The 19,157-nt window shown below is 40.2% G+C and overlaps 1 protein-coding gene across 4 annotated transcripts in view; it reads right to left on the bottom strand.

The window, feature by feature from the left end:
* The window catches only part of LOC130913245 (ral guanine nucleotide dissociation stimulator-like), a 41,587-nt gene that overhangs the window by 12,612 nt on the left and 9,818 nt on the right, over positions 1 to 19,157 (bottom strand). For 2 of the 4 annotated variants that reach the window (XM_057831704.1, XM_057831705.1), the window contains exons 2-6: positions 6,407 to 6,711; positions 5,293 to 5,367; positions 4,732 to 4,925; positions 2,560 to 2,684; positions 131 to 346 (exon numbers count right to left, since the gene is read on the bottom strand). In XM_057831704.1, the coding sequence (XP_057687687.1) occupies positions 131 to 346; positions 2,560 to 2,684; positions 4,732 to 4,925; positions 5,293 to 5,367; positions 6,407 to 6,711 (915 nt within the window). Of the gene's footprint in view, positions 1 to 130; positions 347 to 2,559; positions 2,685 to 4,731; positions 4,926 to 5,292; positions 5,368 to 6,406; positions 6,712 to 11,888; positions 15,354 to 19,157 lie in introns of those variants that run through there. The other 2 variants (XM_057831702.1, XM_057831703.1) reach the window with 2 other exon arrangements.

The raw sequence follows: 19,157 nt of genomic DNA, 5'->3' as shown, positions 1-19,157 counted from the left end.
AGAAATCCAGCATCCACTACGGCCAGATGTGGAATAGTTTGGGAACCCCTGGCTTATTGCTTCAAAGTAGAGGTTGCAAGACTGAGTTAGCCCTTTAAAGGAGTTTATTAGTGTCGGATGGTGTCCTGACCCGAGCCACGTCGATCCAGCGCTCTAGGAGTCTGGCCCTCTGGTTGTGTTTAAGCGCAGTGTTGCTGAGGCTGGTGCTAATAACGCAGTTGGTGACTGAGTTGAACTGGGCCACTGTGGCACGTATGGTGGGCGCCAGGTGCTCTTTGCCCTTCTTGTCGCGCTGGGACCAGATGCCCCCCAGGCAGTGGTATGGGACCACCTTCTTGAACAGGTCCTGCACATGCATGCACACACAGTACATCAATGGGGCAACAAAACAAACATATTCAACCAATGACTGCTCTCCCACATAGCAGATTCAAAGCTATGATGTATCATCATATAATTCTAACATCATGAATAAAGCGAATAAAAGTATTTTTTTTTCAAGAACATGTTATTTTCTGAGTGAACTAAGATGTCTATTGCATAATAAAAGTTGCATTTCTGAAATTCAATCACTTTGTGTCACTCCCGTTTAACTCAACAACTTTTGACTTGTCAAAACATGACCTTTTTTTTCCACCTCTAACTACGAGGGGCATTCAAAAAGTAATGCACTCAAGTGCATTGCTCGTACAGGATTTTACCAATCTTGTTTATATTTGGCACAAACATGATAGGACACACCTTTTTGCGATTGTTATATGTGTTTTTCTTATTTTCGGATTTTTTAAGCTTAAACTAGCTTCCAAAATGGCTGCCCCTCTTGAAGCTTGTCAGAAACAGAGAGCTGTAATCGAATTCCTTGTTGCAGAGGGAGAAACCCCTCTGAGGATTCACAACCGGCTGGAAAATCCTTGTGGAATTTTTGCCGAAGGGGGAAACCATTAACTCTGAGGTATACATTGAGACTCTTAGGAAGCTCGAAGCAAGAATTCGACGTGTTCGGCCCAACTTGGACATGGCAAATGTGCTCCTCCAGCATGACAATGCACGTCCTCACACAGGCATGAGGATCATGGAGGTCATCACTTCATTTGGATGGACTGTGATACCACATTCGCCATATTCTCCTGATTTGGCACCGCAACTGATACGGCAATGACGATGAAGTGAAAACTGCTGTCAAGAATTGGCTTAGAGATCAACCGGCTGAGTTCAACAACACTGGTATACATGCCCTCGTTCACAGGTGGACCGTAGCTCTTGAGAGAGGTGGAGACTATGTGGAGAAGTACAAATGTAATCCTCATACTTGTACCTTTCTCTTGATGCATAATACATGTTATTATTATAATTTGTTTGTACATAATAAAGTTTCGGTGCATTACTTTTTGAATACCCCTCATACAATATATTAGTAGATTGCTTTAAGTTTTATCCCAACTAATTTACTGTACTTCTCTGTTCTTACAGTAATTCAGACTGTATTTCGGGTGAAAAAAACATGTACATTGTTGTTCTTCATACAATTTATTGTCATTGTTATTTTAAACCTGTTTTTCTTTTTTTAAACTCTCTTATGCATGATGAAATCCTTGGTTTTTCTGATGTGTTTCTATTCTTCTTAGCACATGAAAATAATGTTCAATTTCTTCTTTTTCAAAAATATGACTTTTTTTCCATGAAGTTACAGACATATACAATCCAGCGGACTCAACATAATCGACACGGGTGGCAGATTGTTAACTATATTGGATTTAGTACTTGCACTTACACCAACTGATCACTACGTTGAACTCAAAACAGAATGGCATCAGAAAGCACTCTTGATGTTGCTATGCAGTTAAACCATAGAACCCAATGCACTGAACAGAAAGGTACTTTTCGTTGCTTTCCACTGTAGTACCACTATGCACCAGAGGGTTGAAAAAAGGCTTTATTCTTTAAATAATACAACTTTTTATCCCGACAAAATACATCTTTGGTCTTATAAAGATTAAACTTTTTTTCCTAATACATCTTTGTCTTAATTTGTTTTTCGTAAAATAATAACTTACTTGTTGTGAGAATGTAACTTTTAATCTCAACAAATGCATCTTTGCTCTTGTCAAGATTTTATTTTACTTCATGAAAAAACAGTCTTCATCCTGGTAGATTACAAATTTTTACTCTGACAAAATACTTTTTTGTTATTGGTAAAAAACACACTTTCTTGAAAAATATGCCTATTCTTTAACAGTATTTTGCGACTTTTTAGCATATATATTCTTTAACAGTATATTGCAACTTTTTAGCATATATATTCTTTCAAAGATTACTACTTTTAAAATTGGACTATATTTTGGAGATTTAGCGCTTGAGAAATAAGATTTATTCTTTCAAGACTTAATTTTTAAATCCTTGAAAACACATTTCTCATTTAAACGGTTTTATTTAGAAGTTAATTCACTTAATTTTTAGAAGATTTCAACCTTTTTACAACCTTCCCAACTCCATACAAAAAAACAAAAAAAAAAAGAAAATTCATATAGTTATTCTTCTTCATTATGCTATCACACTCACCGCGTCCATTAGTGTGAACTGTTCGGCCACCATGATAGGGTCGAAGGACAGAAAGCTGAAGGTGGGCAGCTCATCCTCAAAGCCGCTCTCCTCCTGCGTGGCGAAAGGGCAGCCCAAGTGTTCGCCTAACAACACAAGATGAAGTCACATTTGAGGCAAGTGTTAAAGCTCATGTTAGGATTTCTATTGAGAGGAGTTTCTCTATGCTTGTTTAAGTTTCAATATCATGAAGCCTCCACACCCATGAAACAACAACATTTAGTTACAAGACAAGCATTTCTATCACCTGCATTAACACCAGAGGTGGTTAGAGGAGCCAGATTTTACTCAAGTCAGAGTAACGTTTACTTCAAAATAATATTATCCTCGTAAACGTAGTCATACCAAACAATTACTCAAGTACAATTGAAAAGTATGTAGTGAAAAGAATACTCAAGTAATGGGTAACATTGAGGGCGCTTTCATATTAGACTAAGAGGACCTGGGTCCTGTTGGAGAGCAACCTTGCAACAACACTTGCAAATGACTTGTTAAAAAGGTTCAGCATTCACACTGCACCAACCGAACTTTCCAAGTACCATCTCGTGGACTAAAGGCACACTCGTTGATTCGCCTGATTGGGAGTGAGCGTGCAGTGTCACAGTAAGACGCTGTGATGCTCCACGTAATGTAGCATAAATTAGGTCGCCGCTCGGCAAGCAGTGGAATTTCTCCCTCCCGAATCTATGCCAAGTGAACTGGAGTATTTAAAAAAAAAAAAAAAAAAAATGCATATGGGAAAATTAAACCACGAAAGGTAACCAAGTGGTACCCCAAGTCACACAGGCGCCCCATCGCTCTGATTTTCGTGACTTTTTGGACTGTCAAATTGTTGCCATTTCCAGGAGTGCGAGACACACAAAACCGCCACCCCGAGAGGTTCCGCCTGTCTCGACCACTGTCCCTCTCACGCGGTCCATTAAGGAACAGCATGCAAACCAAAACCGCCACATTAGAACCCGATTCTGTGTATCAAATGCAACTGCTTAACGCAGCACAACAACAATTGGCCATGGTTAATCGTATGTCATCTTGCAATTGTTTATTTTGAATAGCGTGCGTGCTGTACTTCCGCTTCCAAGGATGCCCTGCGTGTAGCATCACAGCCTAGAGCATCACAGCTCCAGGCTGTGACGCTGCACATAAAGTAGCAAAAGCGCACCGTGCTCTGGTTGCATTCACAACAAAGCAGGGTGCGCTCCAAGCAGACCAGATTTCGTTTGTTTGGTCCGAACTACAGTTCAGATGCGCGTTCACATTTACGAAACAAAGCGGACTATCTAAGAAATAGAACTCAGGTCCGTTTAAAATGGACCAAACAGTGCTAGTGTGAAAGCACCCTGACTGCTTAAAATGTCAGATTTTTTTTATATTTTTTTTAATACCAATGGTATATTTTTTTCTCAGCACGTCATCTGTATGAACTCTTATTATTATACTGTACTATAACATCACATAACCTTATTAAGCCAAAAAAAAGTTGCATAAAAATAATCAAATTCCAACTAGAAAAATTTACCAGAGTGAAACATCACCTGTCCAAAGAGCTTGAGTGCCCTCTAGTGGAAAAATATTTTTCCTACCATAAAATTTAAACCATCATATCTGTTTTTTTTTTTGTCTATTGGTGCCAAATAAAAACTGTCATAGAGCTTGAAATCCGTATTTTTGAGTAATAATGGCTTAATGAGAAATAGTTTATTTCTTACGGCACTTTAAAGATGCCATGTGATTGAACAGGCCGCCGTGAGCTTTGCACTTCCGACAGCAAACTTGTGTGTGGTCATATGACTGTATTGCTACTTCTGGTTGGTATCATAGAGTCATGTGATAATTTATGCAACTTTTCATTGGTGAACCTGTTAGAGCCACTGTGGGCATCTCTGGCAAAAATGAAGTCAAATCTAATATGTGGAATAAAGAGGAAAAATGTAATGACTCTAGCTTGGCCCAGAGTAGTCAAGAAAGAAAAGCGAAATCTACTCAAGTAAGTACAGTGTGGTAAAACTAGTCTTAGACTTACATTTTTCTCAAAAAGTTACTCAAGTATATGTAACAGAGTAGGCGTAACGCGTTACTACCCACCACCGGTAAACACCCACCCCACCCCTTTCGGCGTTCCCATTTTCCTACCGTCTGTTTCAGGTTCACATTGCTGCCGCCTGTGAAAATGCGCCAACAGGTTGCGGGCGCGACGTTCCAGGTCAGAACCGGGGAAATGAAGATGAAGGTAAGACAAAAGCTGGTGAAGGCAGTCGTAGCCCGGAGGAGTCCAGAAGTCCTCTGAATACTGGTCCAGCCATGCACCCAAGATGGATGACACCGTGCTACGCGACACACACGCTAACCTGTTAGCATCTCTTGAATGTACAAACCAGATTCCATAGTACAAATTGTGTATAATAACTTAATGTCATGATATGATATGTAAAACCTGTCTCTATTTACGAAATTTTCATGTTTTGAGATTACTTAATGTCGTAAGTAGAGGTACCACTGTATTCTATTCAGAATAGAACATCTATGACATGTCAAAAGTAAACTTAGACAATATAATGTTAAGAGAAAATTATATTGATCTTAAATTACATGGTGTCAACAAATACGTCTTTACGTAACGAATGTTAGTGTTCCAAAAAAACATTTGAATATATCTTCGGTAGTGAATGAGTTAAAAACAACAAGTCATCTCACTTTCTGAGCTCAGTGCTGTCATCTGGGCAGACACGATGCGCAGTTGCTGCCGGGACATTCTGGAGCCTTGCATACCTGACAGGGAATACAAGTCACATTTTAATACACGGAAAACGGCAAAAAAAAGTCTTGAGAAGGGTTTTAAGCAAAAAAAATTATAAGACTTTGAAAGGGGATTGAGGGATTGAAGCATTGAGGTTTCAAAGAAGGGCAGCAATTAGAGGCCAGTGTTAAATTCTCAAGAGTTTCAAATTGTGATTAAAGTGATTGTTAGAGCTTTGATATTAGGTTTTCTATAAAATATTAGTGGTGTAAGTTTATAAATAAATAAATAAATCTGGGTGCGTTTGGATTTCAACTATATGTTCAACACCAAATTTAGGGGTATTTTAACTTCAACAATCTTTCAATTCATTCATTTGGTTTCAGCCAAGTTATGTTGAGTATTAATAAAGATTGCTAAAGTAGCCCCGCCTCCTTTAACTTTAATTACAGTTCCTATGGAGTACATTTTATTATTTTACGGTACATGTTTGGGCTACTTCCGCATTAAAACAGTCCGTATCGTATGTCAGGATTTCTTTTTGTCCTTTTCATTTTAGCAGCACTTGTGCTTGCTTTTTGGCCAATACTGGCTTTTAGTCCTAATTTTGTTGAAGAGGCAGGTCTTGCTCCATAGGAGTAAATGAATACGTGCAAGCGATGTCAATTGTTCCAGCGGTGATTTTGTGATCGATTTAGTGGACTTGTTGAGAAGGCTGTGCCCGCATGTTTATCCTAAATTTCTACACCTGTCTTTAATTAACTGCGTCTCTTCATCCTGGCACAACAAAACAATTCATCCAAGATAGAACAGATCAGGCTTAATCAAGCCGCGGCTATCAGATTATCCTTTATGTATTTATCCTTCTTTTGTGTAATACCTCTAAGGTCTCAAATCAGGTTTTCTACTAAGTGTTAGGGTTTAAAATTGAGGTTTCAAACCAACGTTAGGGCTTCAAAAAGTTCATGGGAAGGTTCCAACACATGATTACTGTTTGAAACTGGCACTTAACACAAGGACTAGAGTTAAGAAATGAGGATTTGAAGACAATGTAAGTGTTTGCATCATCACCTGTTTAGCAGCAGGTCAAGCACCTGCTTGGCTGTGGCGAAGGATCGGTAAGTGCAGAGGAAGATGGTGACGTAGGTGGAGTCTTTGCCCTTGAAGGCTGTGACCATATACTCCACCAGCCTCTCCAGGGTCCCTGCCTTGATGGTGCGCACCTTACACGTCTCGTACAGGCTGAGGGCGGCATCCGTCTCCACGCCCAGCCAACGCTGCCCTTTGCTGGACGAGTGGTGCAGTTGCACTTTACGCAGCGTGATTGTGAAGATGGCGTCATCTTCTACCTCCTCGCCAATCTCCTGCGTCGAGCTCTGAAGTGAAAGGGTCATGATTGCGTAAAAAGGCACCGACATGGGGGAAAAAGTCAAAGGCAACTTGTAATTCTCCTCCAGACGGAACAGAGGTATCTATCTGATGTGCCAACTTTGCTAGATTTTAATGCTGCAACGATTATTCAATTAAATCGAATAATCCGATTAGGAAAAAAACTTCAGATTAAATTTTGCTGCTTTGGTGATTCGTTTAATTAAGAGTGGTGTTGTTATGGTTTGTTTTGAAAGTGTTTAATTTAATTTAGCTAAATTTGTTTTGTGGGGTAAAAATAAAACATTTTCACATATGATTCTCATTATAGTCATTTTTGCAGGACTCAATTTCCTATGAAATTCATCTAAAAAAGTGACACCTTTTTTCTTATAATACACAGTGTAGGTGGATGGTCAGACAAAAATGCTGATGTGAGAATTTGAATGACAGAGACCTATTTTAATTGTGTAACTAAAAGCTGAATACATGCTTTTTGCTTTTAGTGTAAGGACCAGTAATATGTCTGGTGGGTCATGTGATCTTCCCATCCCCCCACCATCAGTGCAACTCCTCCCACTTAGTGTCATATGACGGTCCCCTGGGACGCCAAGAAAAAAAGAATGGCGACCAGGGAAGAGGAAAACCCTCCACCTCACCGGCTTAACGCTTACGTAATATTCTGTGTGTGTCAGGACCGGGCGGGATTAATAAAGGTGATGAGGTCAACCAGAGTGAAGATGATCACTTGATATGAGAATGAAAAGACATTACATATTTATGTGGTTGGATAGTAGGGGTGTGACAAAATATCGAAATGGTGATATATTGTGATACTTCGTATCCCAACAGGTTATCGATATGCTCCTGCCAAGAATCAAGATACAGTTTTAAAAAGGTGTCAATGTCTAAAAAAAAAAAGGAACCAACAAGTTGCTACCAAAATCTTCCACCATAATAGTCTCTCAGTTAACTCTAAGGCTGCATTGATGATGCTCGACTCCCAATCCATTTCGACTGGGAACATTCGTTCTTTCAAAATCAGAGCATTCAGTCATTCTGTCCGATTTTCAGGGCATTTACAGGTCACTTGCTGTTCATTTTAGGGTATTTACAGGTCATTTCCTGTTGAGTTTGAGTCACTGCCTATTCATTTGGGTGATTCCCAGGTCACTTCCTGTTTATTTTGAGTTACAGAACAGGAAGTGATCCATAAAATACCCCCAAATCAACTGGAAGTAACTGAAAATCAACAGGTAAATGACCTTAAAGGAATTGAATTAAATTGCCCAAAATTACCTCATTGCTAGCACTAGCTGCCACTGACGGCCATAGATGTTCAATCCGTTTGAAGTGGGAGGGATGGCAACGAATAAACGAATGTTCATTCGCTGCCACCCTCCCAGTTCAAATGGATTTGACGTCTACTTGTGATACTCATTCCAATTCACAACAGCTTTTTTTTCTGTTTATTAGTTGTTTGTACAATATCCTAGAATGATTCCCTGACCAATATATCGGTAATCGTTGTATCGCCATATCGCCTTATTGTGAGCTATGTATCGCAAATTGTATCGTATCGTGAGGTACCTAGAGGTTCCCACTCCTATTGGATAGGCAGGACATCATGTGTTCATGTGAATGCAGAGGTCGACAATATAAATGGCCCGGACATACTTCAAAAACCGTCAGGGCCACCAGAATGTTCCAACCACTGGGTCCAGTGAAAATAATGATCAGATTAAAAAAAAAAAAAAATCACATTAATTCCAAGTGGTTCTGTGTTTGGATAATGTTACGCTATCCCGATTTCTGAAACCCCCAGCACCAGGCCAAGCACCAGGGAAAAGATGTGGAGTGATGCTACTGGTAGGTTTTGTTTATCACATTTCATAAGTATGTTATAAAGGGTCTTTTTTTTGTTTATGTTGTTATTCCTCATTTCTATTGCTTCCATTCAACAGAATAAATCCATTTTTCATGACTTGACAATGCTGCCCCACAAAGCTCAAAGTTGCTTCGATGGCTATGACTATGGCAAAGGGGAGAGTGATGGAGCGACTGGCTTTCTCTCCCAGGCCCTCAGAACAGCTGTGCACTCTGGAAAAAAACGCCAAGGACATCTCTCCAAGAAGCATGGCTCTTTTAAATACAAGTCGATGTGTCCTTTCACCCAACAACTGTGAAATGACAAGGGGTGGGGAAAGAAATGTATAAAATACAGTTTCTTTTAAAACACGTTACTTGAAGTGTTTATTTATTATGTACCAGGATGGGTGTCCAAAACCTTTTTTTTTAATGAGAAACTTAAATTTTCAAGTCTCAAATATGTCTATTTTTAACACACCTGATTTGACCTACTTTTCAGGTGTCAAAATTGCCCTCCTGTTCAAAATTTTTCTTCCATCAAAAAGAGATTTTAAGCTTTTCAATGATGTATCACAAATGCATTTCGGACAATTTTGAAATTTGGCCAAATTGGGGGTCTCAGAGCGTAACTTCAAGCCGCATGAGTGTTTTCCGCCATGTGTTGGTGTGGTTTAGTACAATACATTTATGACAAGACTACTTCTAAGAAAGCGCATTCATCAAGGTTTCATCAGACAGGACATGTATCACCATCCACAATGCTATGACAACGCCAGCACCTACGCTTTCAGAGTTTGCCACAAAATGCTCACTGCCGCCGAGAACGCACCCTCCCACGGGGTTTCAGAATCGGCAGCTTTCAAACTAAATTTCAAGCCTCTGGGGTCAACTAATGCCAAGGCAAAGAGTATTAATCGGAAAATAATGAAATAAAAAACATTTTTTAAATGAATTAAAAATTTGTATACATGTGTATTTTTCGGCCAAGTCTTTCCAATATTCAGTTTTTTGTTTCGGCCAAGAATTTTGCTTTCGGTACATTCCTAACACACTTGCATGTGAATGGACAGACACACATTTGAATTACGTACACACGTGAAAGGGCAAGCCGGTTTTTAAAAGCATGAATATTAATGGCCAGAGATATGTGCTTTTTTATTGAGCGTGCTCATGACTGGTTTACATTTTAGTTTGTATGTGAATGGACTAAACTGTGGCCGTCAGTACATCATAATCATCACAACAGGCGATTTTAGAAACGGTGAACCCACTGTATGGCTTTTAAAATTTTGCAGAAATTCTGGCTATGTCTACACTAGGACAGATAATTTTCTCCAGGGTATTTTGCCGACTATTTTTTATACCTGTCCACACTTACATTTAAGGTGTGTTTCAGGCCCTGTCGGTTCTGCAAGGTACGCCTGCATTTACGCAAACTACGCATGCGTAGAAAGGAGCGGCCTCATAAGTTACGTCATTGCCCGCGCGGTTTACCTCTGAATCGGAAACTCATTACTCGCCGACGGAAAATTACTCGCCGGCAATCGAAATTACTACACCTTCTAGATTGTCATTATTTTGTGATCACTGTTTTTTTTCGTAAACGCAACTGAACGCATCACGCAGGAGCGAGAGTGAAGGGAGAGCTCGCTCGGCTTTTAGGAGCAGGCGCCGAGTTGTGATTGAAATAAGCCTGACATTGATACTTGGGATGTTACTTTTAGTTGTGCTCTCACCACTTGAAAAATAACAAATAGAACATATGGTGTCACGCTGCGTATATTTCCTGGAAGCCACAACCAGGAGTGCTCGTGCATAACAGTGGCGATCCTGATGGCGACAGTTTTGACAGGCAGAAATGTCATGGAAAAAAACTGATCGCGCGCCTCTTTGACTGGGGGTACCACGCAAGTCACTTTTCGGGGTTTACTTTTCCTCTACGCATTTTTATATACTAATGTTCGGTGAGGCATTGAGCCCCGCAGCTGGCTTATCGCAGACAACGCGGAAGGCAAGCTCTGTAAAAAACTTTCATCTCCGCGATGGGAGGACCACAAATGGGCACTGAATTAAAGCATATTATTGCGACGTAGTTCAAAGGCTAAAAAAAAAATGTGTGGAAAATAAAAGAGGGGCAGGAATGCCACGTCGTGACCGTCCGCCTCATTGTTAATGATGCCGTCATGCCACATTAAAAATGGCAACGGCATGACGTCACTTCCTTAGTATCCGATTGTTGTACGGAGACAGCAGTCCAGACTCCATATTATTCAGCTTTTAATATTACCCGCCTACATTATCCGCCTAACAACTAATCTGAATAATAAGCATACTAGTGTAGCCGACATGCCGTATAGTCCAACTAATTACACGTTTTAGGCCATTATCCGTCCTAGTGTAGACGTAGCCTCGGACAAGATGCTACTGAATCCCTCAGGACCAGATTCATTGTCTTCACTCATTCAGTGCAATTTGATGAAGTGGAATTAGTCATCTATGGCTGCCAATGGAGACCATTGACTTAAACTGAGCAACTACGTGTGCACGTTGCACAAAATCAAGCAAAATATTTAGGGCAACATTGGGCGGAAGAAAGACAAGTCATCATCAGTCACACTGCTTAATGGTGAGTAAATTGAAGTTAAGGTTGGTATACTAATTACAATTAGTTTTGATGCATTTATTTAATTCTTTGTCCCAAATTTATTGTGTAAACAAACAACAGGTCACTAGCATTATCCAGGCATGTGTTTCTTATTCATTATTCTGAAATACTTTTACAGTATTATAGAAGAGCAGCTTAGTTTGAACGCTAAGTAATGTCTAAAGGCCAACTTATCACATTTTAAAACAGGATCACGTTATAACGGGATATTAAATTTTGTTTTTCCGGTGTGGCAGCAATGTTTCTGGTAGTAATCTAGACTTGCGGGGTTGGCATCTTACGTTTAGCTTTTTTTTTTTTTAACACTACTGTACTGTAGACTCCGAGTCTGTTTAATATTAAAATATATTCATTTTAAATCTAAGAATTTGCTTCAATATATTGTCGTGCTATGGTTACATTTCTTTTTACGCTCGATGCAGTGGCTCAGAAAGGCATTTACAATAATTATCATTGTTTAGAACAGTATGAAATACTTTTTGCGTGTTGACGTTGGAGCAGTTTTGTTTGAAAGGATCTACTCGCTCATCGTTACAATGTGTTCTTAATAAAGTAACCATTTGGGGGTAGACTCACAATATCAGAGACGTAGCAGCCCACCACCATGGAAAGGCACCACCCATAAACTTAAAACTCAGCAACGGCCCTCACCTCCGGTAGAGGCAGATCCGGATCCAGCTGCGTAAAGCTGTGCAGCACTACCGCACCGCGGTCGTCGGACATCTCTAGCCTCACTTCGTCCCACACGTTCCGCGTCCGCCACGACGACTCGAACATCTCGGCCGGCCCAAGCTTGAGGCCGCCGCCGAAGACAACCATGGGAGCCCCCACACCGATACAGAGGGGTCTGCCGTCACCGCGGAAAAAGTGACATTTCAGCGGCTTTGTTTGCTCGGTGATGTTCGCATGGAGCTCCCGACAAGCGGACGGTATCCTCCCAAGATAACGGGTTGCGGTGGTAATGATGCGTTTCGTGACTCAGAAAATGGGGTTTACTAAACCCCGCCCACAGTGGTGCGATGCCTTCGTGACCAACGGAAATATTAAAAATTAATGCCTATTATGCTGAACATCAGGTAACAACAACTCTTGTTTGTAGTATTTGTGGGGAGGCTTTGCAAAGATAAGCTCTTCAGATATAATATTCATATTTTTCCCCTGTCCTCTTTTTTTCACGGCGCGCCGCACAGCACACGCACTCCGTTCCTACTTCGACAGTTAGATTTTTTTTTAAATCACGTGACCCAACATCAAAGGATAAAAGACAATTGGAAATTGCGAATGCGTTGAAATTTCCTACATTTTTAAAAAATCCAGTTCAGATCATTTATACATAAAAAAAATTTCAAAAAATGAAGGCGCACTTAATTGTAGAGCTATTGCGATAAACGAAGTGTTCCACCCCTAATTTTTTTTTTTTTTTTACAAAAACATCCTCATTCAATTCCAGTGGCCCCGATCATTTTCAATGGAAAAAAAAAAGATCCATATCAAGAGAAGATGGCCTGAAAAAGCCGACAATTTTACAGTAAGTGACCCAGATGTGTCCTAAAATCAACAGGAAATCATCCAATATGTACAGAAAGTGACACTGGAATGTCCTGGAATGTGTAGGAAGTCACCCAATATCAAAAGGACGTGATTTGTACCCTAAAATTAACAAGGAAGTGACCCAAAATTAACTCGTTGCCCACCATTGACAACAATAGACATCCAATTCATTTAAACTGGGAGGACTGACTTTGAATGTTCATCTTTCAGTGCCACTGACAGCAAAAGATCCATTTTGACTGGGAGGTGCAAATGAAGTAACATATGAAGTAAATTATACAAATTTTGTTGGATCAGGTTTAACGATACCTGGTTTAAATTAGTCAAACAGAGTTATTGAAAACCGGTGAATTTATTCTAAATTGTACAACCAGATTTTGACTGGCGTTGATCAGGTTTCATTGATAAATTGAGCATGAATGTGTCATTTTTAGACAATATTCCGAAATAAAAGCTGCATTAGGCATTATCATGTCAAACAAGTGAATGTAAAAAAAGAAAGGCAAATAGTAATGTAGTTTGCCTGGACAAATTTGTGACTAGTGGTATTTCAACTCTAAAAGTCATTTTAATCAATTCACACACTTTTTTTTTTTTAAGTTACACACCAACCAGTTTCAACAATGGGCGCGACGTGACACACGAACGCCAGCAAATAGTACAAAGCACAAGTTTCCAGAGTATCCTTGAAGGCAGCAGCGTTCTGTAGTGCCTAGGGAAAAGGTAGCTGTTTTTGTTGTTGGGGTTCACTATGGCAGCGTCCGCTAACACACACGCAGCACTTTATGACTGTAATTTTGTGCAACACTGCCCCCAAGTGGCCACTGTGTTATTGTTCAAAAACATTTGTGTGTGTGTGTGTGGGGGGGGGGGGGGGGGGGCAGCAATTTATCGTATTTCTTCCCACAACATCTGGACAATCAAGATGCGTTTAAGTGCTTAAGAAAATCGGGGAAAACATCTGGAACTGCATAGATAGGTAAAGAAAAGACAACACAGGAGGAAGTACAACAACAACAAAAAAACATTAAGATGACCAGAGATCAGAAAATGACCAACCACCGACTGCTAAGTACAAAAGCAGTACATAGTACCCAGTATAAGATGCCTAAAACTAATCCAATACTTATAGAAGACTCTCACCTCTTAACCACATATGGAAGGTGTAATACACAACAAATTCTGCTTTCACATAAATGAAATTTTTACATGTATCTGGATGAAGTAGTACGGAGAAAACAAATAATTAGACATAAAAAAAAAAAGTTTAAAAATAAGTTTTTTTTCTAAAAATGGAAGTCCAAATTTTATATGGTCCTTTTGTTTTATAATTTTAATTTAATGAGAAAAAATGAAAAAGAAAATAATTATATATTTGCGATTAAAAACGATTTCACCAGAATCAAGTTTCATTTTATCCATATAAAGTTGCCTATAATTGAAGGAAAGTCCACATGTAACAAAGACTTAAGTCTAATTTGTTTGAAGAAAAAATGTTATAAACTTTACAAAAATTCAGGTTTTATTCTCAAAAGAACACAACTTTATTCTTGGAGTTACATGCCTTGCATTTTCTATAATTCCAATATGCTTTCAAAAAGTACATAACAGGATTATCAAGCGCTATTTAACTCATTAAAAATTACATCATAAACATGTTTTCTGTATGTGGGAAGGTTGGTACAGATTCCATTTATTTTCCATTTAGTTTTTTTTCTTTGCAAGCAAGGTCATGGAAGGTATTCACCTTGTATCTCAAGGCAATATAAACTGTTGCTACAGCCATTGCAACACCGTTTTATGCCACCAGACTGCGGCTCAAACAGCAACGGTGACTTAGAAATAACATTTTTAATTATATATTAAACTGCAAGTTATTTTCAAGGGTTGTATATAATAGATGAGGTACTAATAATAAAAACCAACATGTCATTTTACTCTGAGTTCCCTTTAACCACAACATGTTTGTGTACCAAGTGAGATTATGAAAAACAAACTGAAAAAGATCAATAGGACTTCAGAGAACCCACGCACACCACCACCCTTTTGCTCTCCTTGTGCTGTGTAACGAGTAACTTGTTTTTTCACCTGCGTGACATCTAACAATGAAATGTGTACCCCCATTGTTTCTTGTAAACTAGCAAGTGGACGTCTCCCCGAGTTTCCAAAAGTGAGCCCGACCTGTGTTCCGGTACCGTCAAAGTCCCCCGCCTCCCAGCAGACTCCCGATCGGACAAGCAGTCCACAAGTCCAGCGGCTCCAGCTCCCCATCTCCAAACCCCGAAAGTTTCACCGACACATCCGTTGTCGTTAATGTGCCCCTTCATAAGTGGGGCTAACCTCTTCGCCGACGTCCTCGCTCTCGCCACATGTTTGCTTTTCCAACTGTGTCAACAAGCGCAGGAACAACACTGGCAAAAAATTAACTTGTAGAGACTTGAGTAGAAAGAAACCCGGCATAGGCGAGGCATACTGTATTAGCCAGGGAGCTAAAAACAAGGTGGACAAAACGCTGTGTATACAGTAACATACAGTGGGGCAAATAAGTATTCAGTCAACCACTAATTGTGCAAGTTCTCCCACTTGAAAATATTAGAGAGGCCTGTAATTGTCAACATGGGTAAACCTCAACCATGAGAGACAGAATGTGGGAAAAAAAAAAACTGAAAATCACATTGTTTGATTTTTAAATAATTTATTTGCAAATCATGGTGGAAAATAAGTATTTGGTCAATACCAAAAGTTCATCTCTATACTTTGTACCCTTGTTGGCATTAACGGTGGCCAAACGTTTTCTGTAACTCTTCACAAGCTTTTCACACACTGTTGCTGGTATTTTGGCCCATTCCTCCATGCAGATCTCCTCTGGAGCAGAGATGTTTTGGGGATGTCGTTGGGAAACACGGACTTTCAACTCCCGCTGCAGATTTTCTATGGGGTTGAGACCTGGAGACTGGCTAGGCCACTCCAGGACCTTGAAATGCTTCTTACGAAGCCACTCCTTTGTTGCCCTGGCTGTGTGTTTGGGATCATTGTCATGCTGAAAGACCCAGCCACATCTCATCTTCAATGCCCTTGCTGATTGAAGGAGATTTTCACTCAAAAGCTCTCGATACATGGCCCCATCCATTCTTTCCTTTACACAGATCAGTCATCCAGGTCCCTTTGCAGAAAAACAGCCCCAAAGCATGATGTTTCCACCCCCATGCTTCACAGTGGGTATGGTGCAATTCAGTATTCTTTTTCCTCCAAACAAGAGAACCTGTGTTTCAACCCAAAAAGTTCTGTTTTGGTTTCATCTGACCCTAACACCTTCTCCCAGTCCTCTTCTGGATCATCCAAATGCTCTCAAGCGAACTGCAGACGGGCCTGGACGTGTACTTTCTTCAGCAGGGGGACACGTCTGGCAGTGCAGGATTTGAGTCCCTGGCGGCGCGTTGTGTTACTGATAGGAGCCTTTGTTACTGTGGTCCCAGCTCTCTGTAGGTCATTCACTAGCCCCCCCCGTGTGGTTCTGGGATTTTTGCTCCCCGTTCTTGTTATCATTTTGACACTACGGGGTGAGGAGGGAGTTGAAAGTCCGTGTTGCCCAACAACAACCCCAAAACATCACTGCTCTAGAGGAGATCTGCATGGAGGAATGGGTCAAAATACCAGCATCAGTGTCTGAAAAGCTTGTGAAGAGTTACAGAAAACGTTTGGCCTCCGCTATTGCCAACAAAGGGTACATAACAAAGTATTGAAATGAACTTTTGGTATAGACCCTACCCACGTGACGTCACAACTCCTTCCTCCTGACTGGTGCCGCCCAATTGTCCGTCAACACATCATGTTTCCCTGTTACGGCTACGTACATTCCTCCTATTTACGACGTGTTTTTCTGCTCGTTAACATTAATAATCAAAATGGTGAAGGCGTGTGTGGCGGTCGGTTGCAATAACAGAGAAGCTAGACGGAGAGACTTGAAGTTCTACCGGATTCCGAGAGACCCGGAGAGAAGAGAGAGAGATGGGCTGCTGCAATTCGACGAGAAAACTGGGCTCCAAACGATTACCACAGATTATGTAGTAGTCATTTTATATCTGGTAAGATGCATTTAATATATATTTAGAGGGTTGTGGGCTGACAACCACAATTAAGATCATTGCTAGGCTAATCGCCGACAACATACACGTATGTATGTAGTGAGAGTGCAATCGCTAAACCATATAAACATTAAAAGCCCTAACTCCATTGACAAACGACATGAAATACATTAGACTTGACAGTGGATGTTAGCAATAACAAAAGATTTAGAATTGAAAATTTCGTAACTCACCTTTCCAAGCACAAGATAGATTCCTGCCGAATTTTCGTGGACGAGGACCTGTTTCACCCAACCAGCAACGAAGTATTTATAAGCCTCCAAGCTCTTAAAGTTTTTCAAACTTTCGTGAGAATAGGCTGATTTTGTGTGGACAAGATAGTTGTACAGTTCAGGGTAGCTAGCAGATGTCAGGCAAATACGGCGGAGACAGCGGGTCGAAAAACATCGATTTAGGCATCAAATATGGATCTGGCGAATGGATAAACTGAAGCTTTTCCACATAACGCCTTTTATGCAACGCATCAAGTGAGTTTACGGCATCCGAAAGCACCGGGTCTTCCATGAAATGCATTATAAATTGCTCGATCAATTGAGACCATTGATAATACAGACACAAAATGACGGACAAGTGGGCGGAACCATACAGCGAGCACGTGATTTTGTGACGTCGGTGGGTAGGGTCTATAGACCAAATACTTATTTTCCACGATGATTTGCAAATAAATTCTTTTTTAAAAAAAAATCAAACAATGTGATTTTCTGGGGGGGTTTTTCCACATTGTGTCTCTCATGGTTGAGATTTACCCATGTTGACAATTACAGGCCTCTCTAATATTTTCAAGTGGGAGAATTTGCACAATTAGTGGTTGACTAAATACTTATTTGCCACACTGTAAATGCCCAAGTGCATGCACACACCAATGATGAAGCTACCAAAATCAAAAGTAGATTGTGTCAGTTTCACCAAAATACAACTTAAAAAAAAAAACACGCAAAACAGTGACAGTGAAAACGCTGAAAATCTGTGTTTTTTGATGATATACGCATTTTTTTATGATGATGACACTCACTTTCTAGAAATTACCACGACACATACTGTTGTTATACATTCATATACCAAAAGTTGCTCGACATCCAACGTGTTGGAGTTTGTCTCCCAAACTGCATCTTCTACTCAGAATTGGTGATCTCAAATGCAGAGCAATGCATCACCAACATCTACTATCTGTTAGTCATTACTGTGGCTTACAAACTGGAATTTCATAGGCATGATTGATAAGACCTTCTTCAGCACCTGCCTCCTAAAAAATGTAAGATTAACTAGACATCAAATCAGAGGTTGCGCTAGACTTTTTCGGTGTCTGTCATTTTGACTGACAGGGTCATAAAAATCCGGTCATAATCTATTTTTACCCGTCACTTAAATTTTTAAAATGATGATAATGACATTGTGGTGACCCTTTGTTTGGCATAATTCACCTTCCGTACTTGTGTGTCCATTTGGCCGAGCGCGTTACCGGCTACGACACAGTCACGTGACAGAGACACTTAAGAGCCGCGCGCGTTCCGGCTTGAATAGAGAGTTCACAGAGAGCAGCAGAGCTACAGCGGCTGGACACAGCAATTCGAGCTAACAAGACTCTTAACATTGCATACCGCTTCAACATATTCAATAGTATTTAGTTTTCATTCATTTTAAATTAATATTCTGTCTGAACAAGCTTAACAGAGAATCCACACCGTGCCATCATCACACATCAAGCAGATGAAGTTACATATGGAACAATGAAATTAGCAGTTCCCCTGCTGTGGCCTGAACCCAGTCTCACACTTTCCTCCTGGTGCTCATGGACTTGAATTGCGTGCCCGCTTGTGCAGTCCCTCTTTTTTCACCTCTTTTATCAACACCATCGTCGTTTTGGGGCTTTTTGAAGAAACTTCGGACACTCAGTTGCCTTGACATTTTTCAGAGTAAGGCCAACGACGTCATGCATCAAGAGAGACAATAGCTAATTAATATGCTCACTCGCCACCCTGTGGTCTGGGTTGTGAATTGCAACCTGTCAAAATGACAGATGGACTTCAGTTTTTTCCGTCACCGTTTTAAAAAATCGGTCAACGACGGAAAATATTCAGTTAACGCGACCCCTGCATCCAATCTATTTTTACTATAAATTCTATTTTTCCCTCCCAGTCATAACGGATTGAATATCTATTGCCCTCCAATAAATTAATGCAAAGGCTCTTCCTGACAAATTATGATAATAGCCACTCAAGTGACA

The sequence above is a fragment of the Corythoichthys intestinalis genome, chromosome 3 (genome assembly GCF_030265065.1).
Source record: "Corythoichthys intestinalis isolate RoL2023-P3 chromosome 3, ASM3026506v1, whole genome shotgun sequence".
Lineage (NCBI taxonomy): Eukaryota > Metazoa > Chordata > Actinopteri > Syngnathiformes > Syngnathidae > Corythoichthys > Corythoichthys intestinalis.
This window is presented reverse-complemented; position numbering and strand designations above follow the sequence as displayed.